General features: G+C 42.6%; 1 protein-coding gene across 3 annotated transcripts; it reads left to right on the plus strand.

Annotated features, from left to right (window-relative positions):
• The first annotated feature begins 732 nt into the window (after positions 1 to 732).
• Positions 733 to 25,547, plus strand: ELP6 (elongator acetyltransferase complex subunit 6). 3 transcript variants are annotated; one of them, XM_081288562.1, is made up of 7 exons: positions 734 to 954; positions 3,989 to 4,067; positions 5,648 to 5,718; positions 8,299 to 8,417; positions 19,205 to 19,406; positions 22,488 to 22,634; positions 24,872 to 25,547. In XM_081288562.1, the coding sequence occupies exons 1-7, from the start codon at positions 901 to 903 to the stop codon at positions 24,998 to 25,000; spliced, it is 801 nt and encodes a 266-aa protein (XP_081144688.1). In that variant the 5' UTR covers positions 734 to 900; the 3' UTR covers positions 25,001 to 25,547. The 3 variants fall into 3 exon arrangements, with proteins under 3 accessions (XP_081144690.1, XP_081144688.1, XP_081144689.1); XM_081288563.1 differs by lacking the exon at positions 5,648 to 5,718 and having other exon boundaries at positions 795 to 954; XM_081288564.1 differs by lacking the exons at positions 3,989 to 4,067; positions 5,648 to 5,718 and having other exon boundaries at positions 733 to 954.
• Positions 25,548 to 25,611: the final 64 nt, after the last annotated feature.

A 25,611-nucleotide genomic window follows, 5' to 3' on the forward strand; every position in this document is an offset into this window, starting at 1 on the left:
GATTACAGACGTGTCCACAATGCCAGGTAAATCAAATTAATTTCGGGTAAAAAGTTAATTTCCGTACAAAGACCCTGAGGAGCAAGGGCACATTTCCTTTTTTTGGGGTGTGTGTGTGTGTGTGTGTAATAATACATCCATACGTGCCGACAATTACACAGTATAATTTGATCGATTTCATTCTCCAGTACCTCCTCTTTCCTTCTCCTCCCTCCCCCATCCCCTTCTTCTATTCTACTGGTCTCCCTTTTTAAAAAAATTGCTCTAATTAGTTATACATGACAGTAGAATGCGTTTTGACACCTTGTACACAAATGGAGCGCAACGTCTCATTCCTCTGGCTGTACATGGTGCAGAGTCACACCAGTACTGTAATCATACATGTATGTAGATAATAAAGTCTCTCGTTCTACGGTCCTTCCCATCCCCACTCCCCTCCGCACAATCCACTCCCCTCCGCACAATCCACTCCCCTCACTATGGCTCAGCATCCGCTTAACAGACAAAACATTCGGCCTTTGGTTTTGGGCGATTGGCTCATTTCACTTAGCATGACGTGCTCTAGTTGGGTAAGGGCACTCTCGACCATCGAATTAGTGAAGGCCAGGCACTGAGCAAGGAGGGCATGGGAGACGAGAGACCAGAAACCATTAGAGCCGCAGATCAGCAGCTGTGGCACAGTGCTCCGCCTCCCCAGGCGCGACGCGCTTTCCGCGCGTGCGCCCGCAGCGGCCCACCGAGAGCCCGTCTATTGGCTGCGGTAGAGTTCCCAGGAGTGGCGTTGCGTATGCGCGCGGATCGCGCAACAGTGTAATCGCGGGTGTGTGTTGTTGTTCTTCGTACTCCGGAGCCTCCGCAGCACCGGTTTCTCACCCAGAGCTCTAGTCACCGGAGCTTGGAATGTTCCCGGAACTTAATAACCTTCTGAACACCACCCCTCCCGGGGTGGAGCAGGTAAGAGGTCGCGCGGCCCGGAAGGGGGCGGGTCCTGGGAACGTGACGGAAGACTGCATCCGGGACGTAGGGCGCACGATGGGGAGGCACGCGGACTGTCTGGGCCTGGATCCTGGGTGTTGTAGTGTGGAGAGGCCTGTTCCTGAGCTTGAGCCCGGGGGAGAAGTGCTTCTTGACTGTCCCTCCGCCCTTAAAGGCCGTGCCTGCCCTTAAAAGCGTATCGGACGGTCGGATTGGCTTAGTTTACAGACATATACTGGGGAGACTTTTGTGCGCTCACTGGGATGGGGTCCCTGGCGCCCAAGAGAAATTGCAGAGTTTTTTTTTTGTTGTTTTTTTTTTTACTGTTTTAGTTGTTGATAGAACTTTAATTAATTTATATGTGGTGCTGAGAATCGAACCCTGTGCCTCACACGTGCTCGGCAAGTGCTCTGCCACTGGGCCGCAACCCAGTCTATGCAAAGGAGTTTGAGAGAAGACTGAGCCTGATTGTCTTCCTCCCGAGTCCTACTTTGTCCTGGAGCGCTCGGCAGGTGTCCTAGAACGCGGCAGTACCTGTCTCCTGTGGTGTCTAGTAGGGTCTTCAAAGGGTTGTTCAAAGCCAGCCTGCGGCGCCACAGCCTAACCACTGTTTATTCCACCTTTCTCACACCTGGGAATATTTTAATTTTAATGCAGACCTACCTTTTCCAAGAACACATCTGACTTAATCCATAACCTCGATCTTCCTAATGAAGTGGTTGGTTTCTCCAGGTGTTAAAGAACTGAGGCGTTCTGGGAATTGAGGCAGCGCGAACTACGCCCCTCCCCGAAATTCTTGTGATCAAGTCAAAAAGATTTCAGACATGTTGTCCAGAGTAACAGGCTTGAGTTTATTAGAAGGAATGGGAAAGGAGAAAGGGGAGAGAGTGGGTCTTTTTAAGAGAGGGACGGCATGCCTCTCCGCCCTCCAGTTTTTTTTTTTTTTAATATTTTTTAGTTGTAGTTGTGCACAATATCTTTATTTTATTTTTATGTGGTGCTGAGGATCGAACCCAGGGCCTCACACGCGCTAGGTGAGCACTCTACCACTGAGCCACAACCCCAGCCCCTGCCCTCTAGTTTTATTGCGGGACCCAGGGAAGTTTCCAGAGTCCTGGCCCAGGGCCACCTCTTGACTTTTGACAGCAGGATGACATCAGACTTGTTATTTATTTTTATTTTTAATTTTTTTGTAGTTGTAGATGGACAGCCAGCCTTTATTATGTTTGTGTATTTATTTTTTTAATGTGCTAAGCATGGAAACTAGTGCCTCACACATGCTAGGCAAGCACTCTGCCACTGAGCTGCAGCCCTAGCCTGGACATCAGACTTTCAAGTCCATACTGCCATGCCAGCTCTAAGTCACTTTGGCCCATGCTGAATGGTTCTGATTGGAACCTGTTCTTAAAGATTTTATGGTTAGGGGGATTATTTTTATCTCCCTGAGTTTGGGGAACTGGTCTGTGAAAGGGTCACAAAAATGACCGCTATTGGATAACTTGTGTTTTTCTTATCAGAATTATTTTGGAACTGCATTTCTCCTGCAGATAACAGATAGTTTACTGAAGTGACATATCCTGTCACTTAAGCCAGTCAGGGCTGCAGGTAAGTTGCTTTTTAAAAGAAAGTATTTGGGAGCTGGGTTGTGGCTCAGTGGTAGAGCGCTTGCCTAGCATATGTGAGGCACTAGGTTTGATTCTCAGCATATAAATGAATAAAATAAAGGTTCATTGACAACTAAAAAAAATGTAAAAAAAAAAAAAAGCATTTAGGGGTCAGTATAGGGGGCCCAGTTTATAGAATTATGCCTTTAACCTTACATTTCCACTGCTCACATCTGTCCCCTATCACAGGCAGCCATGATACCAGATAGTGTCTGGCAAATTGTAGTTTCAATAGATTCTTATGGATTTTGGTTGCCCAGCAATTCTCATGTGTTTAAGCCTCCAGATGGCGCTGGTTACTTTGCCAGTTACTAGAGCACTTCTGAAGTCCTCACCCTGGACCAGAGTGAGGTTTGAAATGGCACCAGGAAATGAAAGCATTGGGGAGGGGGTAACCCTCAAGGTTACTTATATTTTATAAGTGAAAAAACTAAAGTCCAGAGAAGTTAGGCACTTGCCTAAAGTCACACAGTTTGAAGATGGCATGTGTGATACCACTTGATCCTGATGTTCCGTGTCATTGACAGAACTAGAGTTGTCTGGGGTAGGGCAACCAGACTCTGCAGAAGCCATCTTTAGAGGTATTTTCAAAGACACTCCAAGATTTGAACCCCATTTGAAGCAGACCACCAAGAGAACTGTGTAATTGCTGGTCTCTGTAAACAGCTATTTCTTCCCCTCTCCCCCACCTCACAGACAGAATTGACATTAGGATTAGAAATAGGGAAGAAGTTATGTCAGAAGACCTTTTTGAAGGTCCTTTCCCTGTCCTGCAATCTGATTGATTGGCATCTGATGGTCAGCACTTCCTTTGCTAAGGATTTGGTTCTCCCCAAGACTGGTGCCTGAGTTACTAAAATGAGGAATGGAAAGAGAGGAATTTTATTCTGTGTTTTGCTTTAAGAAAGTGGAGGCTGAGATATGCTTGTCTGTCATAAGTTACCTAATACTCATAATTTTCCCCCATAATTTTGATTTATTTTCTTCAATTTGGGGTAAGTTTAGCATATTTATCATTTAAAAATACATTTTCTAGCCAGGCATTGGTGGTGCATATCTGTAATCCCAGCAACTCTGGAGAATAAGGCAGGAGCATTGCAAGTTCAAGCCAGCCTCAGCCACTTAGCAAGACCCTCAACAATTTAGCAAAACTGTCTTAAAAATTTAAAAAGGGTTAGGGATGTAGCTCAGTGGTAAAGTGTGTCCCTGGTTTCAATCCCAAGTACTAGAAAAACCCCAACATTCTAGGTGTCTAGGTGGAGAAATTTAGGAGAGACCAGTATTTCTACACTGGGCTGATCTCTTTTCAGGACGTCTAATTCACCTTTTTGTGTCCTCTTAACTTTTAGGGAAAACTGACTTTACTCTGTGATGCCAAGACAGATGGCAGTTTCCTTGTCCACCATTTTCTTTCCTTCTACATCAAAGGTATGACTCTCATTAATTCTGTAAAAAAAACCTAAGACAAAAAAGGAAAAGAAAAAAGAAGGAGAAGAAGAGTAAGAAAAACTTTGAGGAAGCAATGGGAAGAGCATTGATTGACACACACCTATAGTCCCAGCTACTCCGGAGGCTAAGGCATGAGGATCAAAAGTGCTAGGCCACCCTGGGCACCTTTTTTTATTACAAAATAATAAAAATAAATAAATAAAAGGCTCAGAATTTAACTTAATGGTGGAACACTTGCCTAGCGAATACTTGCCCACAAGCACAAGATAAAAGGCATTTATTAACCATGGGGCTATAGCTCCATGGTAGAGAATGGGTCTTGCATGTGTGAGGTCCTAAATTCAATTCCTAGAAACACAAGTATAAATAACCAGGGCTTTGGTGTCTGAGTAACTAGGGACTTTTTTTTTATTAGGAACAGATTACTGGGCCATCTGTTCCCTCTTTCAAAGAGTGGCATGTGCTTACTGTAACCATGTCCTGCCTTCCCCTTCTCCAGGTGCTGTGCAGACACTACCTCACCGAGCTTCCTGACTTAATTGTTTCTAAATCCTTGTGTATTTTTAGTCTCTGGGTACTTGACCCCATTGACACTTTTCCCTGGCAGTAGTTGCTTCCTAAAGAATATCTGCAGTTCACATTTGGAAGTAGACTAGAAAAAGAAAATAACCTAAAGAAAAAGAAATTTATTTATCAGTGGATTCTCCTGTGCCAAGCCAGGGTATAAAGTAAATAATAATTTACAACTTCGAAAGTGATTTTCTTTCAGATGATGGGATTGTCAGCGCAGAAAAAGCAACAGAATCGGGCTGGGATTGTGGCCCAGTGGTAGAGCGCTTGCCTAGCATGTGTGAGGCCCCGGGTTCGATCCTCAGCACCACATAAAAATAAATAAAATAAAGATATCGTGTCCAACTACAATTAAAAAAAATAAATATAAAAAGAAAGAAACAGCATGCTACAGAATCTACAGATAAATTAGGATTATTACAGTTAGTCAGGTAGCTGGAGACCTTGTGGTCCTTGTATTTTATATTGGATATAAGACTAGTTTAAAAAATGGGCTGGGCACTGTGGTGCATGCCTGTAGTCTCAGAGCCTTGGGTAGCTGAGGTAGGAGGATTGCAAGTTCAAGGCCAGCCTCAGCAACTTACTGAAGCCGTAAGCATCTTAATGAGACCCTGTCTCAAAATAAAAAGTGCTGAGCATGTAGCACAGTGTTCAAGCAGCCCTTGGCTCAATCCTCAGTACCAGAAAAGTAAAAAATTAATTACATTCCTGTATACCAAGAGTAAACAGAAAAGAAAAAAGTTGAAAAAGAAACACTTTCTAATGGGACAAAAGTAATCGAACAGAAGTACATCTCAGAAGCAGTGAATTAAGGCATAACTGTTAAATATGAGGAAAAGTGCATCTTAGATGCAAATTAGGTGTGTCAGGCTGCAAGGCCTCCTCTGGATATTTAGATCTGCCTCAGTGTTTTTGTTTCCAGAGGTATGAAGTGTGGGACGGATTATAAGCAGGGGAGTTATTAAAAGTCAATTTGTTTTCTTTTCTAGCTAACTGTAAAGTCTGCTTTGTGGCACTTGTCCAGTCTTTCAGTCACTACAATATCGTGGGACAGAAGCTGGTAAATGTTTTAGACCTCCATGGTGCGGTTCCTGAGTGAGAATGTATGCCATGCGTGTATGAATGTGGGCTAAGAATGGACTTTCCTGTTCGGGTTGTAGAGAATTTAGCAAAGAAGGGGACTGGGGATGTGGCTCAGTGGTAGAGTGCTTGCCTATCATGCACTGAAGCTCTGGGCTTCATCTAAGGAAATGTTGAACTTCTGAGCCCTTTATCTAAAAGGGAAAAGCAGCATCTTGGTGTGTGTTATTATTGAGAGTTTATATAAGCAGACTTGTTGTTTGTGGATGTCAATTAATCAAATACTTCTACTAAAAGGTTTCTCCTTCTCACTGTGAGCTTTCATCTTGGTCCTGCTGTGTTGGTCTCTTGCCAAGTTAGTTGCTTCCCACTTTATCCCCATCTAGGACTTGAGACCCAAATGTGGGGAGAGGTGCTTTTTGTTGCCTGCCCCTCACCTACATCAGATATAGTCAGATGAGAATAGCATAGCCAAGAGACCAGTGGACTTCCTCCCCTAGCTGGAGCCATGATCTATGATCTGACCAGCTGTACATACTCCCTGAGCATGGGAACTGAAGAGGACTGAAGGGGCCATGTCAGTCTTAGAGAGGGAAGGAACCAGGCCACCTGCTTTTTTCTTTTTCTTTTTTTCTGCAGTGCTAAGTATTGAACCCAAGGCTTCACACATACACAAGGCCTCTGGCACTGAGCCACATTCCCAGCCCCACAGTGATCTTTAAAATGCCAGTCTTACTGTTAGGCCAAGTCACTGCCTTTTCTGTGTTTGGGAGAAACAAATGAAGGGTAAGAGAAGGGAATCGAACCCAGTGCTTCACACACGCTAGGCAAGCACTGTACCACTGAGCCACCACCCCAGCCCCTAAAGTGTTATTTTTAAATGTGTGCATTTATAAAAATAAGCACAGGGCTGGGGATATAGCTCCATACATAGAGTGCTTGCCTCTCATGCACAAGGCACTGCGTTCAGTCCCCAGCATCACACACACAAACACACATACACACACAAAAAAGATCACACTTAAAATCAGCATTAAGTGAATAATAAGACAATAGGTGAATGGTCAAAGTCTGGAAAATGATGATGCAGGCAAAAGGGCCAGGCTTTTGGTTTCATCTGGCTCTTTTTCCTGCATCAGTGGCACGTGATCTCAAAGTCTGAATTTATTTATTTATTTAATTTAGTTATTGATGGACCTTTATTTGATTAATTTACTTATATGTGGTGCTGAGAATCAAACCCAGTGCCTCACACATGCTAGGCAAGCACTCTACCACTGAGCTACAACCCCAGCCCAAGGTTCTAAAATTTTTAAAGAATACAACTAAGCCAGATGAGGTGGCACACCTGTAATCCCAGCAATTCAGGAGGCTGAGGCAGAAGGGTCATAAGTTCAAGGCCACCCTTAGCAATTTAGCAAGACTGTCTCAAAATAAAAAAATAAAAAGGGCTAGGGCTGTAACTCAGTGGTAACGTGTCCCTGGATTCGATACCCAGTACAAGGAAAAAAAAAAAAAAAGATAAAACTCATAGCCACTGCTGCTGTAATCCCAGCAGCTCAGGAGGCTGAGGCAGGAGGATCCGGAGTTCAAAGCCAGCTTCAGCAAAAGCAAGGTGCTAAGCAACTCAGTGAGAACCCTATCTCTAAATAAAATATAAATAGGGCTAGGGATGTAGCTCAGTGGTCACGTGCTTCTGAGTTAATCTCTAGTACCTTAAAAAAAAAAAAAGATACAACTCATAAACTGCAACTGTCAATCTCCCTGAAATATAGTAAGAACTCTTTATGAGTAAATTCTCATCTGGACATGGTGGCACATACCTATAATCCCAGCAATTTGGGAGGCTAAGGTGTTCAAGGCTAGCCTAGGCAACCTAAAGAGACCATTTCAAAGAAAGAAAGTTAAAAACCAAAAATATCAATATTGCTTAATCATAAAATTTGTGTGTGTGTGTGTGTGTGTGTTTATGTGTTTAAGCAAAATAATGTAAATTCTTAAAAATGTGGCAGTTAAATGGAAACGCATGTCTGAAAACAGAATGAGGATTGTGAGCTGGGAATGCCCAGGGGCAAGAAAGTATGGGTTTGTATTAAGAGTAGACAGGGGGCTGGGGTTGTGGCTCAGTGGTAGAGCACTTGCCTAGCATGCATGAGGCATTGGGTTTGATCCCCAACACCACATAAAAATAAAAAATACACAAAATAAAGGTATTAAAAAAATGACAGCATGTTTAAAAAATATATATAGAGAAAGAGGGCTGCGCACCTGTAATCCCAGCAGCTGGGAGGCTGAGACTGGAGGATCGAAAATTCAAAGCCAGCCTCAGCAAAAGCAAGGCACTAAGCAACTCAGTGAGACCTTGTCTCTAAATAAAATACAAAATAGGGCTGGGGATGTGGCTCAGTGGGCAAGTGCCATGGTCAAAAAAAATAATTAGACACGTTCACATTTGCAGGGTTTGGAATGTGTTTTGAACCTTCTTATGAGCTACATCTAGCCTCTCTAAAGGGTTCCTCTATAAGGCACAGTAATTCACTGTTCTTTTTCTCATCTTTAGGGTGTCAGTCTGACCATGGCACGGGAACGTGGGCAGCTTGTATTCCTTGAGGGTCTCAAGTCTTCAGTGGATGTCTTCTTCCAGGCTCAGGAGGAGCCACACCCGCTGCAGTTTCTCAGGTCAGAATGCATACCTGACAGGTGGACCCAGGAAAGGTTTGCTGTGTGATTTCTTCTTGTGTAGGAGACAGAATTAGCTTCTGGGATCTGACACTTCACCTGGTGTTGCAGCATTATCAGAAAGCACATGGCTCACTTTTAATCCCAGCAACTTGGGAGGCTAAGGCAAGAGGATTGTGATTTCAAAGCAAACCTCAGCAATTTAGCAAGGCCCAACTCAATGAGACCTTGTCTCTAAATAAAATTTTAAAAAGGGCTGGGGATGTGACTCAGTAGTTAAATGCCCCTGTTCAATCCTTGGTAGCAAAAAGAATGTGCCTGGCTCTCATCATGGTTCCAAGGTAACACAGTTGTCCCAAAGGCTACATACAGAAAGCATCATTTGCTGGGAGTATGGCAGAACAACATGCTTTGCTGTTTTTCAAACCCTGGCTCAGAGCCATTGCATGTACAACTTTGCTTTATTCTTTCCTTGGTACAAGGATCAGCAAACTCAGGGCCTTGGGCTAGCCATGTTTTTTTTAAAAATTTTGTTTGTATATTGTTTTTGGCTATTTTGATCTATGGTGATAGTGCATAGTTGGGACAGGGGCCATGTGACCCTCAATTCTAAATATTTAGTATCTACTCTCTATTTATTATCTGTCTCTTCTAACAAAAAATTTGTCATCACCTGGTTTGGTATCCAACATCATAGGTCTACATGGGTGCCATGGTGCAGGCCTGTAATCCCAGCAATTTGGAAGGCTGAGGCAGGAGGACTGTAATTCAAGGCCAACTTGAGCAACTTAGTGACACCCTGTCTCAAAATTAAAAAGGAATAGGGATAGAGCTCAGTGATAAAGTGCCCCTGGGTTTAATACCCAGTACTACTAAAATAATTAATTAAAAAAAATCACAGATCTCAGATTGGTTTTCCTACTTCTGATCAGGAGTTCATATGAACTCTCCCCACTGCCTCCTTCTTTCAGGTATCCCCTTATACAGTGGACTAGAAGACTATATTCCCTGACTCCATCTATGATCTTGAACACATTCCTTAGTACCTCTAATCCTGGGTTTCTTCATCTGAATGTAAGGGCTAGTTACACCTGATCCCAAGGTGTGGGGAGTTGCTTCATTGTTAGGGAAGATAATCCAATGCCAAGAGCTCAGCCCTGGAACATGAGGCCCTGGGCTTCATTCCTCTACTCATTGCTGGGAGTTGACTGCTGGGGCATTCAGAAGGAGATGGATTAGCTTGTGTCATAAACAGGTCAGATCTGTTATGCTTAGAAACAGCTCTTAGACCACTATCCTTTACCACCAAAGCATCAGAATTGCTATTAAACAATTTTTTTTTCCTTTAGTACTAGGGATTGAACCTGAGGACACTATACCACTGAGCTACATCTCTAGATACTTTTTAATTTTTTATTTTGAGACAGATTCTCACTAAGTGACTGAGGCTGTTCTTGAACTTAGAATCCTCCTACCTCAGCCTCCCAAGTAGTTAGTATTATAGGCCTACACCACTGCACCTGGCCTGTTTAACTTTTTACAGCAACATGACCTCCTAGGAATTCTTTGTCTGCTTACGCCAATCTAATCTTCCAGATGTCATGAACTCTTTTTTTTAGAATTTAACCTTTATTTTTTATTTGTTTTATGTGGTGCTAAAGATTGAGCCCAATGCCTCATCCATGCTAAGCAAGTATTCTACAACTGAGCTACAACCCCAGCCCATAAACACTCTTTTTCTTTTGTATCAGAGGCATTTAACGACTGAGGCACATCCCCAGCCCTTTTTATATTTTATTTAGAGACAGGGTCTTGCTGAGTTGTTTAGGGCCTCACTAAATTGCTGAGGCTGGCTTTGAACTTGGCATCCTCCTGCCTCAGCCTCCTGAGCTAGTGGGATTACAGATATGCACCAGTGTGCCCAGCCTGGATGTATAATAAACTCTTGGGTTGAGAAACTATATTCTCTCTCTTTTTCTTTCTTCTTCTTTTTTTTTGGGGGGGGGTGGCGGAGGGGGTTCTGACAATTGAATCTCAGGGCACTCTGTTAATGAGCTCCATCCCCAGCTCTTAATATTTTTAATTTTGAGACAAGGTCTCACTAAATTGCTGAGGCTGGCCTTGAACTTGTGATCCTTCTTGCCGCAGTCTGGCTGGGCACAATTCAGGAGCCACTTGTCAAAAGAAACAAACTTTATTTTTAGAACTACAAAGGCCAAACAAAACAGCTCTTCAGGGAAAAACCCTCAGAGCCCAACTGCCACCACCGGCTTCCCACAAGCCTCTCACCCCCACACAACCCTCACCACCTCCCACAATCCTCCTGTTCTTGAGGCCGATTGGCTGGGTCGTGTGGGCGGAGCCAAAGAAGTCCCTCAATGAGCAGCTCCGTGGAGGAGCCAATCAGCTAGATGTTGCTGGGGCCGCTGTGAGCTAATCATCAGCTGGCAGTCTGAAGGGCAGGGAAACAGCCCAATGAACATCACCGCAGAGGAGCCAATCAGCTAGATGTTGCTGGGGCCGCTGTGAGCCAATCATCAGCTGGCAGCTGGTTGCTGGCAGCTGGAAGTTTGCTGGGGCCCCTTTGGCTGTGGCTCTCAACATCTCCCCCTCTCTGTTTAAACAACAAGCATGTGGCTTGGGGACCATGCCTGCCTTAGGTTGTCCAATACTACATATGGTCCTTACCCGTCTTCGGATGAGCTGACTCAGGGCGTCAGCCTCCTGTCTTAGGTTGGTACCATTGTAATTGGATCTTACCCGTCATTGACTACCGGTCCAGTATACAGCCACACCTGTGGAGAGGTCTTTGTCATGACAAGCAGAAGGGAGGAAGATACACCACGCCAATTGACGGCTTTTGTTGGAAAAATTGTACAATCGATGACATCATCAGTATAAATACTCCAACACTACCACAAGTCACTGCACCAACAGATAGTTCACAATGCATACAAGTGACACATAGTTTAGGCAAGTTCTGCAAGCAGTTCAGTGATGGCTATTGCAGAAACTGTAGATTAGTTTTATCTTTGTCTTCACCAGCACTGGGATGAAGATAGGAATTCTGGCAATAATGGCTAAAGAAAAAATTATGTAACATTCCAGAAGGCACTAAAAGAAAACAATTTTCTTAACAATTTACATTATCTTGAAGAGAAAAGAAAACAATTTTCTTAACAATTTACATTATCTTGAAGAGGATTATTAAATATAATGAAAAGGAAAGGTGAAAGTAAACAAACAGATCTGTTAACCTTCTTTTTTGTTTACATATTAAAACCATTCTTAACAGTTATTTACCCAATTTAAATTAAACCATTTAAATCACGTGAATAAAAAAAATATTTGGATCCATTTTTTCATGAGCGCTCATCATATATGATATATGGACATACGTACATTCAAACATATAACACAAAACACAAGTGTGCACACATAATATAATACATACAACACATAACATAATAGTAAAGGCCTTATAACTTTTTACAGGTGAAATCTCCATTGCAATGTTTAAAAACTCTATAGTCAAAAAAAAAAATAGAACTGATCAGCAAAACATTAACTTAGGTCTGTATGAGCTCAAAAACCAAAATAGAACTTCATGATATGGGAAAAGGCAATAATAAAATAGATATTGAAAAAAGCATCCTGGTTCTGTCGCAGATGTAAGGATAGCTAAATTGGAGTTTTGGATATCAGCTGTTATGGATTTGAGCCAAATCATCTTCTTTTTGGTCTGTAGAAATCGCTTTAGTTAATCTCTCTGGAATCCAAATCGGCTGCTGTTTTCCCTGTGGAAATACACAAATAGGGGCTGGGGATGTGGCTCAAGCGGTAGCGCGCTCGCCTGGCATGCGTGCGGCCCGGGTTCGATCCTCAGCACTACATACCAACAAAGATGTTGTGCCTGCCGAAAACTAAAAAATAAAGATTAAAAAATTCTCTCTCTCTCTCTCTCTCTCTCTCTCTCTCTCTGTCTCTCACTCTCTCTTTAAAAAAAAAAAGAAATACACAAATAGGCCCCCGACTCCAGACAATCACTGGGTCAGGACTTTAGTTAATCTCTCCGGAATCCAAATCGGCTGCTGTTCTTCCTGTGGAAACACACAAACAGACCCCCGACTCCAGACAATTACTGGGTCAGGACCTTTCCATTGTCCTGTTAGAATATCTTTCCAAAGTACCTTGGGCTTATGTACATTTTTTGGTCACATGCCTTTCTGCAGCACTAAGTCCTGATGAATCCAAATTTAAAAAGTTTAGAGTAAAAAGGGTTATTTTAAGTTTATCTTTGGGGAATATATACCCCTTCCCAATTCCGTCTTTTTGCTTTAATAAGTACATTTTAATAGTTTGATGAGCTCTTTCAACTATGCCTTGTCCCTGTGGATTGTATGGGATTCCTGTTATATGAGTAATGCCAAATGATGAGCAAAATTGTTTAAAAGAGGTAGAAGTATAACCAGGGGCATTATCTGTTTTTAACTGTTTTGGAATGCCCACAGTGGCAAAATTTTGTAAGCAATGAGCTATAACATCTTTAGTTTTTTCTCCGGCATGAAGGGAGCCCATCAAAAATCCAAAAGAAGTATCAACTGTAACATGCAAATATTTTAATTTTCCAAATTCTGGCAAATGTGTGACGTCCATCTGCCAAATATGGTTAGGTATCAATCCTCTAGGATTGACTCCAAGATTAACTTGTGGTAAAAAGGTCACACAATTTTGACATTGTTTTATTATTTGTCTAGCTTGTTCCTTAGTTATTTTAAAACGCTTTTGTAAAGTATTAGCATTGACATGGAACCTTTTATGAAAATTTATAGCTTCTTCTAGTGTAGAGAAAATATGTATGTCATGTGTAGTTTTATCTGCTAAATCATTCCCCAAACTAAGGGCTCCAGGCAATCCCGTATGTGCCCTGATATGTCCTATAAAGAATGGATCTTTTCTGTCCCAGATTAAACTTTGTATAGTGGAAAACAAAGAGAAAACAGTAGAAGAAGGGGAAATCCTACCAGCATCTTCAAGGGATATTATAGCATTAACTATATACTGACTATCAGCAAATAAATTAAATACAGAATCTTTAAACATCACAAAAGCTTGTAATACTGCATTAAGCTCTACCTTTTGAGCTGATTGTTTGGGTACTAAAAATGTAAAAGTTTGATCAGGTGTAACTATTGCTGCTGTACCATTATTTGACCCATCAGTGAATATATTTGGAGCATTCATGATAGGTGTTTTTCTTGTCATTTTTGGAAAAATTACAGGATGCAATGACCAAAAAGACAATAAAGGATTAGATGGTAAGTGGTTATCAAATGAAACATTAGATTTGCACATGATTATTGCCCAAGTATTTAACTCATTAGCTAATTCATCAATTTGATTCATAGTATATGGAGTAATAATTTTATTGGGAGAAATTCCAAATACTCCCTTTGCTGTTTTTATTCCTTTGAGTATTAATTGTCCTACAGCCTCAGGATACCTAGTAAGAATAGTGTTAGGAGAATAAGATAAATGTATCCATAATAATGGACCTTCTTGCCACAATACTCCTGTAGGAATATTTTTTGTTGGTAGTACAATAAATAATAAAGGCAAACTTATATCAATTCTATCCAAATGCATATTTTCCATATATGTTTCAATGATTTTTAATGCCTTTCTTGCTTCAGGCGTTAACATTCGGGGTGAATTTGGATCTGATGGACCTTTTAAGATATCAAATAAAGGTCCTAATTCTCCTGTTGGAATACCTAGATAAGGCCTTATCCAGTTTATGTCTCCTAATAACTTTTGAAAGTCATTAAGTGATTTGAGTTGATCTACTCGTATTTGAATTTTTGGTGGACGGACCATGGTTGAGGATAATAGAACTCCTAAATAATTAATTGGAAAATTTAATTGTACTTTATCTATTGCTATCTCTAGATTATAATTTTTTAATAAATTTGTAAGTGTGGCATAACATTCTAGCAATGTGTTTTTAGCTTTGTGTGCTAATAATACATCATCCATATAGTGAAATATTTGTAGTTCAGGATTTTGATTTCTAAGTGGTTGGATTACTTTGTTAACATAAATTTGACACATAGTTGGGCTGTTAGCCATCCCTTGAGGGAGTACTTTCCATTCATATCTCTGATCAGGACCTTCATGATTTAGTGCAGGGATAGTAAATGCAAAACGTGGACTATCCTCAGGATGAATTGGAATTGAAAAAAAACAATCTTTAATATCTATAACTAAAACATACCAAGTTTTTGGCAAAGCAGACAATTGAGGAATCCCCGATTGAGCAGGTCCCATAATGACCATTTCATTATTAATGGCTCTTAAGTCTTGCAATAATCTCCATTTACCAGATTTCTTTTTGATGACAAAAATGGGAGTATTATGGGGAGATACGGAAGGTTGTATATGTCCTTCTGCTAATTGTTGTTTGACCAGATCATGGGCTACTTGTATCTTTTCTTTAGTCAAGGGCCACTGAGGAACCCATACTGGTCTTTCTGATTTCCATGTGATTTTTATTGTCTCAGTGGCCCTTTGTGAAAATCCAACCCATGTCTGTCTGTTCCTTGATCTATTTGTATTGGTGCTGCTATACCTTGTTCTTGTTTTTCTAATCTTTTTCCTTTCCTAAAACCTTGTCTAGCCATAATATTGGGTGCATTTTGATTGGTGTTATTTGTTAATGTCAAACCTAATTGATCTAAGACATCTCGTCCCCATAAATTTACGGGAAGATGATCCAATACATATGGTTGTATAGTTCCTTCACATCCTTCAGGATCCTTCCAATCTAATACCATTGCGCTTCTATCAGGATTAGTTGCCACTCCTAGGCCTCGAAGCGTTTGAGTGGCTTGTTGTAATGGCCAATGTTTTGGCCATTCTTGACGAGAGATGATGCTAAGGTCTGCGCCTGTATCCAGTAGCCCATTAAATTCATGTCCTTGAATATTTAGTTTTAGCATGGGGCGAGAATCTAAATTTAAAGAAAGCATAGCCCAATCTACACCTGTGGAGCCTAATCCCTTGGAACCTCTTTCTACAGCATGACTGGAAAATTTATCATGTAGGCTTGGTATTATTAGTAACTGTGCTATTCTATCTCCTGGTGAAATTACTGATATACCCTTTGGAGAACTGGCTATAATTTTTATTTCACCTTCATAATCGGGATCAATTACCCCAGGACTTATCAAAAGTCCTTTTAGAGTAGAAGAGCTGCGTCCCAATAATAAGACTACTGTTCCTTTGGGAAGAGGTCCTTTTACCCCTGTGGGAATGATTTGAACTCCCATCTCTGGAGTTAGTACTGATCTGGCGGAGGCGCAGGTGTCCAACCCTGCACTCCCTCTGGTTTGTCTGATGAGGGATCTGATGGACAATGTGTCCTGGTCACTACCCTGATGGGGTTGCTGGGTTCCTCCAGTGCTCCGTATATTTGTGGTTTGGGGCCCCGGAGCATTGGGGCCCCCTGTCCATTTTTTGGCAACGGAGCCCGATGCCTTTGTCCACGATATTGTGGATAAACACCTTGTCCTTGTTCGTTTTTTAATGGAGTACCCTCTATGGTGGTTTGAGAACGGTATTCATTAGCCCAATGTAATGGAGTACCCTCTATGGTGGTTTGAGAACGGCATTCATTAGCCCAATGTCTCCCTCTACGGCATCGTGGGCAAATACCCGGTATTCTACTCCTTTGATACCTAGTTTTGTTAAACCCTCCTCCTATGGGGCAATTCCTTTTAAAATGTCCTGTTTGTTGACAATTGTAACATGTTCTTGGCCTGGTATATAAAGCCTGTTTTACTGCAGCTGCCACAATTTGCCCTTGTTCATTAATGTCTCTGGCATCTAAAGCCTGTTTTACTGCAGCTGCCATGACTTGCTCTTGTTCATTAATGTCTCTACATAATTTAATATATGTGTTTAAATCTTCCTGTTTCCATGGTCTAATGATATCTCTGCACCAACGATTCGCTTGGTCATAAGCCAGTTGTTTTATTAATGGCATTGCTTGTTCTGTATTCCCAAAAATTCTGGTAGCTGTTTGAATAAGCCTATCTACAAATTCAGCGTAAGGTTCATTAGCTCCTTGTATTATCTTAGATAATTGACCTTGTAAACCTCCATGTCCTTGTAAAGTTTTCCATGCCTTAACTGCATCTACAGCAATTTGTGAGTATACGCCAGGATCATATGCAATTTGTTGCTGCGGATCCTCATAAGGTCCCTTTCCTAACAACATATCTAGATTTCTCTGAGAATAACCAGCTGCTGCATTTCGCCTAGCCGTCTCCTTGCAAAATTCCTCATTGGCAACCTTCCATAACAGGTATTGTCCTCCATTTAGCACAGCTTTACACATATTAGCCCAATCTGCTGGCGTCATGCTTAAGTTGGTAATGGATTCGACTAAGCTTACAGTGAAGGGTGCTTGAGGACCATAGGTTGTTACAGCCTCTTTTAGCTCCTTCACTGTTTTGAAATTTAAACCCTGGTAAATTCGCTGCCCTCCTACCTCAAATACAGGGCATACTTGAGATCCTGTCTCAGGATCCCAACTATCAACTGCAGGGGTTAGGAGTCTCCTAGCATATGGAGGTGGTGCTGTTGATTGGACACTTATGTCCTCTGGTGATAGAATGCTGTTAGTAGCAGTCTCCTGTAGAGGTAGTGCTGATGGTTGGACACTTACACTCTCTGATAGAAAGGTGTTATTAGCAGTCTCCTGTTGTAACTTTTCCCTTGATGGCTTTTTCTGCTCTAAACTTCCTTCCTCTGTCTCACTAGCTCGAAAGACCTTCTCTTTTACTTGAATCTTTTCCTCTTTCTGACTAACTTGAGAGACCTTCTCTTTTACTTGAATCAATATGTCTTCTCCTTCCTCTACCTTTGTCTGAATTGAAGGCTTTGGACTAAGCAAACCAGATACCAACGCCCACAATGTCAATGTGCCAACTGGCAGAGTCCCTGGGTTGTTCTTTTCTATTCTTTTTAAATCTTCACCATGATGGTTCCATTGTGATATATCTAACAACTCCTCCTTAAAAAGCCATGGGCTACATTGTTGTATTGTATCAACGTATGCCCTGACTGCTCTTGATTTTACTGGGATGCCTCCTTCCTCTAACAATTTACTTAACAGTCTTTCGGTTTGTTTTTTACTAATTGCTGATCCCGTATTTCTACTATAATATAACCCAACAAGATAACACCAAACAAAACTGAGACAGAATGAAATAAAAATGGAACCACACAAAATCATTATGTCAGCCTTTCTATCCTCCTGACATGTGCATCCGTCCTTTCTCCCTATCTGTTCCTCAGACGCAAATAGTTTTTCCTCAGATGTGAGCGGTTTCTCCAGGGACAGGCAAGTTAAAACAAAAATGAAGCAAAACAAAAGAGGAATCTTAGAATGGCTACCCATCCTCTCGCCCTGCCCTCAGGGGCGAGCAGTGTACTTACCCTCAGTCGCTCCCCGTGCGAGCCACCAAATGCCGCAGTCTGGCTGGGCACAATTCAGGAGCCACTTGTCAAAAGAAACAAACTTTATTTTTAGAACTACAAAGGCTAAACAAAACAGCTCTTCAGGGAAAAACCCTCAGAGCCCAACTGCCACCACCGGCTTCCCACAAGCCTCTCACCCCCCACACAACCCTCACCACCTCCCACAATCCTCCTGTTCTTGAGGCCGATTGGCTGGGTCGTGTGGGCGGAGCCAAAGAAGTCCCCCAATGAGCAGCTCCGTGGAGGAGCCAATCAGCTAGATGTTGCTGGGGCCGCTGTGAGCCAATCATCAGCTGGCAGTCTGAAGGGCAGGGAAACAGCCCAATGAACATCACCGCAGAGGAGCCAATCAGCTAGATGTTGCTGGGGCCGCTGTGAGCCAATCATCAGCTGGCAGCTGGTTGCTGGCAGCTGGAAGTTTGCTGGGGCCCCTTTGGCTGTGGCTCTCAACACCTTCTGTCTCTTCTCCCCAAGTAGCTAAGGACACCACTGCACCTAGCTTGTATGGTGTGTCTCTTTTTTTGCGGGACGGTACCGAGGATTGAACTCAGGGGCACTTAATCACTGAGCCACATCTCCAGCCCTATTTTGTATTTTATTTAGAGACAGGGTCTCACTGAGTTGCTTAGCACCTCACTGTTGCCTGAGGCTGGATCCTCTTGCCTCAGCCTCCAGAGCAGCTGGGATTATAGGTGTGTGCCACCACACCCAGCTGTATGGTGTCTTTTTTTTTTTTTTTCTTTACATGCTACTTTGTTTTTAGTTATAGATGGATACAACACCACCTTTGTTTTAGTTTTATGTGGTGCTAAGGATCCAACCCAGTGCCTCACACATGCTAGGCAAGTGCTTTACTACTGAGCCACAACCTCAGCCCCTGTATGGTATCTTTTTTTTTTTTTTTTTTTGTGGTGCTGGGGATTGAACCCAGGGTCTTGTGCATGCGAGGCAAACCCTCTACCAGCTGAACTGTATCCCCAGCCCTGTATGGTATCTTTTAAGGCGCCCAGCAGCTATTCATTTTTGTGTTCCCCAGTTTCTAACAGTGCTTTGTACCTACTAGGCTGCAGGAAGTATTGGAATTGGAGTAAAACTTTCACATGAGCATGCCTGTTCTTTTCCAGATTGCCAAGAACTGTGATATAGTTCTTGGTCTCTTCTGGCACTTTCCTAGTGCCACTTGGTCCCACATAAATATTTGTAGAAAAAAATGAGCTCTGGTGACTTTTGTCTTGTTTCTCTAGGGAGGCCAGTGCTGGGAACTTGGAACCATTGTATCAGTTTGTACGGGAGGCCTTGAAACCCGTGGGTAATGAGGAGGCTACCTGGAGGTGTCCAGTGCTGCTGGTGGATGACCTCAGTGTGTTGCTGAGCCTAGGCTTGGGGGCAGTGGCCGTGCTGGATTTCATCCACTACTGCAGAGCCACTGTGTGCCAGGAGCTAAAGGTACTAATGGAACTATTCTCCGTGCTGCCACCTGTGACCTCTAGAGTCCAGACAGGTCTGGACTCATTTGCTTGCAGTGATCTTTTTATTTGCTTAGGGTTTGATTTCCCTTTCCTCCGGCAGGCCTAGAATTCATGGTTTACCCACCCTGTTTTCCCCTATTGCCATTGCTAAAAAATAAATCCTTCAAAACAAAAGGAATGATCAGGGGGCTGGGGTTGGGGCTCAGAGGTAGAGTGCTTGCCTAGCATGCATGAGGCACTGGGTTCATTCCTCAGCAGCACATAAAAATAAAATAAAGATATTGTGTCCCCCTAAAACTAAAAAATAAATATTAAAAAAAGTAAAAGGAATGACAGCACTGTGTTCAGTGGGACTGGTCACATGTGGCACAGTTCTGGGATGTTATTATTTCTTCATATATTTTGAACATCTGCTCAGATAAAGAGTATAAATTGTTTTATATGTTCTTTTTTGTGGGTGGGGTACTGGAGATTGAGCCCAGGGTTTCACACTAAACTGCTTTAAAAATTATAACGTGCAGCCAGGCACATGCCTGTAATTCCAGTTATCTGGGAGACTGAGGCTGGAGGTTCATGAGTATGAGGGCAGCCTGGGTAATTTAATTTAATTTAATAGCTCAGTGGTAGAGTGCTTGCCTAGCACATGTGAGGCACTGGGTTTGATCCCCAGCACCACATAAAAAAATAACAAAATAAAGGTATAAAAAATAAAAATAAAAAGGGCTGGTAAATTAGCTCATTGGTAGAGTGCTTGCCTAGCAAGCATGAGGCCCTGGATTAAATTCTCAGTACAATAACAAATTTAAAGTGTATTAAAGTATAGGATATAAGATATCTTTATTGACGAGGCAAAACTAGAGATTTTGCCTTAATAGAGATATTTAACAGTGATTGTAAACCAACCACCTACCTCTCTGATACCTGACTGCTAGAGTTGAGTGAGGTGAAGCTTGTACACACCAGCACACTCTCTAATATGGCAGCCACCCTTAAGAAGAGCTATGGAGCTCTAGGAACCTGTGGATGTTGGTGTGGCCCCATCTGGCTGAGAGTATGAAGTAGTGAGAGAGGAGCTGAGTGAGTTAGTGCCGGTGAGGATATCTAGCAGAGCATGTGGAACACCACCTGTGTACAGAAGCCTACCTGGGAGCTGTGTTTTGGGAGCTCCTGAGGCTGTCCTGCCTCAGTCACAGGAACTAAGGTACTATTGTGAAGGTGGAGGGGAGAGTGAAGGAGGTAGTAAAAGTCACCTTCTGCAGCTCAGCTTGCTCTGTGTTCTATTATTACTCTCTTTTTGTAAAAATTACTTCTTTTAGTTCAAAAAGTGAAACAGGTTTAGTTAAAAAAAAAAAAAAAGAAGAAGAAAAGAAGGAAAGAAACTGTACAAAGAGTACTTTTAGCTGGGTGTCATGGCACATGCCTGTAATCCTAGCAGCTCCGGAGGCTAAGACAGGAGGATCACAGAGTTCAAAGCCAGCCTCAGCAATGGCGAGGTGCTAAGTGACTAAGTGAGACCCTGTCTCTAAATAAAGTACAAACTAGGACTGGGGATGCGGTTCAGTGGCCAAGTGCCCCGGGTTCAATTCCCTGTACCTCCCCCCAAAAAAGAGTACTTTAGTGAAAAGTAATTATCTTTCTCCCTCCAATGTCTATTTTCCTGGAGAGTCTATGTAATTGTGAACATTTTTTTTTTTTTAGAGGAGAGAGAGAGAGAGAGAGAGAGAGAATTTTTAATATTTATTTTTAGTTCTCGGCGGACACAACATCTTTGTTGGTATGTGGTGCTGAGGATAGAACCCAGGCCGCACGCATGCCAGGCGAGCGCGCTACCGCTTGAGCCACATCCCCAGCCCTGAACATTTTTTTTTAATGTTTATTTTTTAGTTATAAGGGGACACAGTATCTTTATGTGGTACTGAGGATCAAACCCAGTGCCTCAAGTGTACTAGACAAGCACTATACCACTGAGCCACAACCCCAGCCCAATTGTGAACATTTTTATATGTGATTTGTCTCCCTGTATTTTCCTTCACATTATTGGTAATCTGCCACCCACACTCTTTGGGTTTTCTTTTTTCATTAAATAACACAGTGTCAGTATGTTTGTTATTCAAAAAAACAATACAACTGGACAGAATTCTTTTGAAAGAATTTATTATTTAAGCCATCACTTTTCTCTTTTTTCCTTTTGGTAGTACTGGGGATGGAACCCAGGTGCATGCTAAACCTGCTGAGCTGTGTGCCCAACCCGCGGCTTTCACTTTTTTTTTCTTTTTCTTTTCTGAAGTAATGAAGGGGGCTCAATCAAACCCAAGGCCTGGAGCATGCTGAGTAAATGCTCTACCACTGAGCTATAACCCCAACCCTTTTTATTTTCTGTTTTGAGGCAAAGTTTCCCTACATTGCCCAGGTTGTTCTCGAACTTGTAATCCTTCTGCCTCAGCCTTCAGAATTGCTGGAATCCCACCGCAGGTGCATACCGCCACATCCATTCTTCCCCATCATTTCTGCTTGGCTAACTCCTACTTGCCATTTAAAACTCAGGTCAGATGTGCTCATCACTTGGCCCCTCCTCTGACCTAGACAGGATGTGTCTCCATTGTGTTCCCCAGCAGCCATTATTCCCTCTCTCTTAGACTTGTCATCCTGCAGAGCCTACATCTCTTATCTCTATTGTGGTGTCTGGTACACAGTAAGTACTCTGGAAACTTGTTGACTGGATGAATTGGGGCCTGGCAGAATGGTGGCACTTGTTATAATGTTCAGGAATTGAGGACACTGAATTAATTTTGACGACTATATGGTGAGCTTGATTTTAGATGAATGGAGTTGGAAGTATAGGCTGGGCCTGCTGGTGACTGTGTCCAATGGATTATTAGAATTAGGGTTCTCCAGCCCTAGCAGGAGTCCTTCCTGCTAAGGGGCTGACTGTAGCTACAGAAGTGTACAGGGAGGATGATCTGTGAGAGGATACACAGGGGTGGAGACACTGAGAGCCTGGTGTTCCTTGACCTTCATGTCCCTTTCAGTAAGCAATAATTTTCTGTGTCTGATGCAGGGAAATGTGGTGGCCCTGGTACATGATAGTGGAGATGCTGAAGATGAGGAGAATGCTATCCTGCTGAATGGCCTCAGTCATCAGAGCCACCTAATCTTGAGAGCTGAGGGCCTGGCCACTGGTTTCTGCAAGGATGTACATGGACAGGTATGTAGGTGTTGGGGTTAGGGGTTCGCTGGGCAGTGGGCTGTTTGGCCCTGTGCTTGTGAATCCAGACTGTACAGGTGAGAGTGTCAGGTCTGAGGGAGGAATACCTAGGCCTGAGACATTCCTTCAGCTGGAAGGGAAACCTCAGAAGCTGTGTCAGTGCAAGTCAGTGATCTGTGCTAGATGGTGCTCAGCATCATGAGGCAGGGCACATTTCCCACAGTGGTCTCCTTTGTGAACAAAGTGGAGCTCTGCTAAAAAGGAGACAGCTGTCTAGAGTGAATTGTAGGGGCTGTGATATCAAGTAATAGCAAAATTGCTCCACATATTCAGGCTAAAACTGTTCCTCTGAAAATGAAGACTTAGGGAGCCCTTAGCCATGGACTGGCATTGCTCCCATCCCCACTGCTGCCTCTGCCAGAGTGCAGTACTTGAGCAGAAGCTAGGAGAGAAGCCAGCCTTTGCCCCTTCAAATGGGCTGCTGTGGTTCTGCACCTTTCTCAACTTTTCTGTTGGAATCATCTGTGGGCCTCCACCACAGCTTCCAGTTATCTTCCTGTTGACCACTCTTGATCCAGCAGCCATTCTCCTTGGCCCAGAGTCATTCAGAGCAAAATCTGGTAGATTTCAGCAAAGGAGCAAGCCCAGAAATGCTGTGTTGGTACCTGTGACACAGCATGAGAGGGTTCTGTGGGGTACCTGTGGTCCCTTTCAAGTCAGTGAAATTACCAGAATAAATGCCTAGGACTGGGGATGTAGCTCAGTGGTAAAGCACTGGCATAGCATATATTTGGTCAATCCTGGTACCACAAAACACACCCTCCCCCCAAAAAAAAAAAAAACATGCAAAGAATAATATCCAGTCTTTCTGAGCTTCTGTGTTGATTGTACAAATTCTAGTGTGTTGATTTTCAAAGTTATTCTAACCAACAAGTACAAAACCATGAATAGGAAAAAAACCAAATGGGGGGACTGGGGATGTGGCTCAAGTGGTAAACGTTTGCCTGGCATGTGTGGGGCGCTGGGTTCCATCCTCAGCACCACATAAAAAAATAAAAATAAAAGATGTTGTGTCCACCGAAAAACTAAAAAAAAAAAAAAAAAAAAAAAATTAAAAAAAAAACTTGTATAGTTTTTCTCTGGGGGATTTTTTTTCCATCTTTTTTCTTTTGCTTTCACATTTTCTGTAACAAGCAAATATTACTATTGTATTGGAGGGGGAAACCTTTAATTTTAGTTAGCTGGCAATAAGTTTATTTTAAAAGTTGGTCCCAGAGAGGGGAATGGGAATAGGAAAGACAATAGAATGAATTGGACATAACTTTCCTATGTTCTTTGTTTTTTTTAAAGCACAGGGCTTTTATGTATATAAAAAAGTCAGTGGACCTTTATTGTTTGTTTATTTATTGGTGCTGGGGATTGAACTCAGGGACAAACAACCACTGAGCCATATCCCCAGCCCTATTTTGTATTTTAGGTAGAGGCAGGGTCTCACTGAGTTGCTTAGCACCTCAACATTGCTGAGGCTGGCTTTGAACTCAAGATCCTCCTGTCTCAGCCTCCTGAGCTGCTGGGATTATAGGTGTGTGCCACTGCACCTGGCTATTTATTTATTTATATGCGGTGCTGAGAACTGAACCTAGTGCCTCACATGGTAGGCAAGTGCTCACCACTGAGCCACATCCCCAACCCCTTTTCTGTGTTCTTATATGAATACACGAGTAGTGTAACTCCACATCATGTATAACCACAAAGATGGGAAGATGTATTCCATGTATGTATGATATGTCAAAATATACTCTACTGTCATATATATCTAAAAAGAATAAATAATAAAAAAAATGTTGGTCCTACTAGGTGCGATGGCACACATCTTTAATCCCAGTGGCTCAGGAGGCTAAGGCAGAAGGATCACAAGTTTGAAGCCAGTCTTAGCAACTTAGTGAGGCCCAAGCAATAGCAAGACCCTATCTCAAAATAAAAAAAAAATTTAAAAACTTTAAACAAAGGGCTGGGGATGTGGCTTATTAGTTAAACACCCTTGGGTTCAATCTTTGGTACCACTACTCCCCTTCCAAAAAAGTCATTGGTCCCATTACTGTATGGCTCCTCTGACAAAGATCGCATAGAAATCTCAATAAGAGGGCACAAAGTGGCTGAGCAAGGTTCACAGTGAAACAAACGGATACTTGTAGTACTTGTGGCTGCCCCTCTTTCATTCTTCTCCCTCTCTGCAGCTAAGGATCCTTTGGCGGAGACCATTGAAGCCCACAGCCCAGCGGGATCGGAGCCTCACTTACCAATACAAGATACAGGATAAGAGTGTGTCCTTTTTTGCCAAAGGAATGTCTCCTGCTGTTCTGTGACTTGATTTAGGGGCAACCAAGGCTCCTTTGGACTGTTTGGGATGTGGAAGACAAAGCAGCCCCACGGGATGGGGTCTTCTGCCTTTGTCATACTGTTTCAGGTTGGACTGGCAGCTCCCCTGTCACCAGGGAGGGGCTGTGATGGTGTGGGTGCCTTTGTTCCTCTGGGCCCTGTTCAGAAAACAGAGTGAAGATCCATGACCCTGAGTGAGGCTGGATATTCAACTCCAGCAAAAGGCACTTTGGAGCTTTCCATGTAAATACACTATAGCCCCACCTGCTCATTTTGGGTTATGTCTTTTAGAGCCAGAGTGGATTCAGTCTGCCATCAGGTGATAACCTGAATGGCAGGTGTCCAGAGTGACAACTAGGACAACTGTGGCTGGAATAAAGTGAGTTCTTACACTGGGGCTTCCTGGGGGTTGTGGGGTTGTCTCTTTTAAGTTGTTTTTTTTTTTTTTTTGGTACTGGGGATTGAACCCAGGGACACTGAACCATTGAGCCACATCTCCAGCCTTATTTTTGTATTTTAAAGTAGAGACAGAATCTCACAAAGTTGCTTAGCACCTCACTTTTGCTGAGTTCAATCCCCTAGACCATAAATAAATAAA

Source organism: Spermophilus citellus (assembly GCF_964194105.1).
Source record: "Spermophilus citellus genome assembly, chromosome: 3".
NCBI lineage: Eukaryota > Metazoa > Chordata > Mammalia > Rodentia > Sciuridae > Spermophilus > Spermophilus citellus.

Excerpts from the sequence above, each read along its gene's own strand:
- ELP6 (XM_081288562.1), top strand. The coding sequence starts at position 901 with ATGTTCCCGGAACTTAATAACCTTCTGAACACCACCCCTCCCGGGGTG. Across the intron at positions 8,418-19,204 it reads CACCCGCTGCAGTTTCTCAG|GGAGGCCAGTGCTGGGAACT; the intron begins GTCAGAATGCAT and ends TTGTTTCTCTAG. Across the intron at positions 22,635-24,871 it reads GCAAGGATGTACATGGACAG|CTAAGGATCCTTTGGCGGAG; the intron begins GTATGTAGGTGT and ends CCCTCTCTGCAG.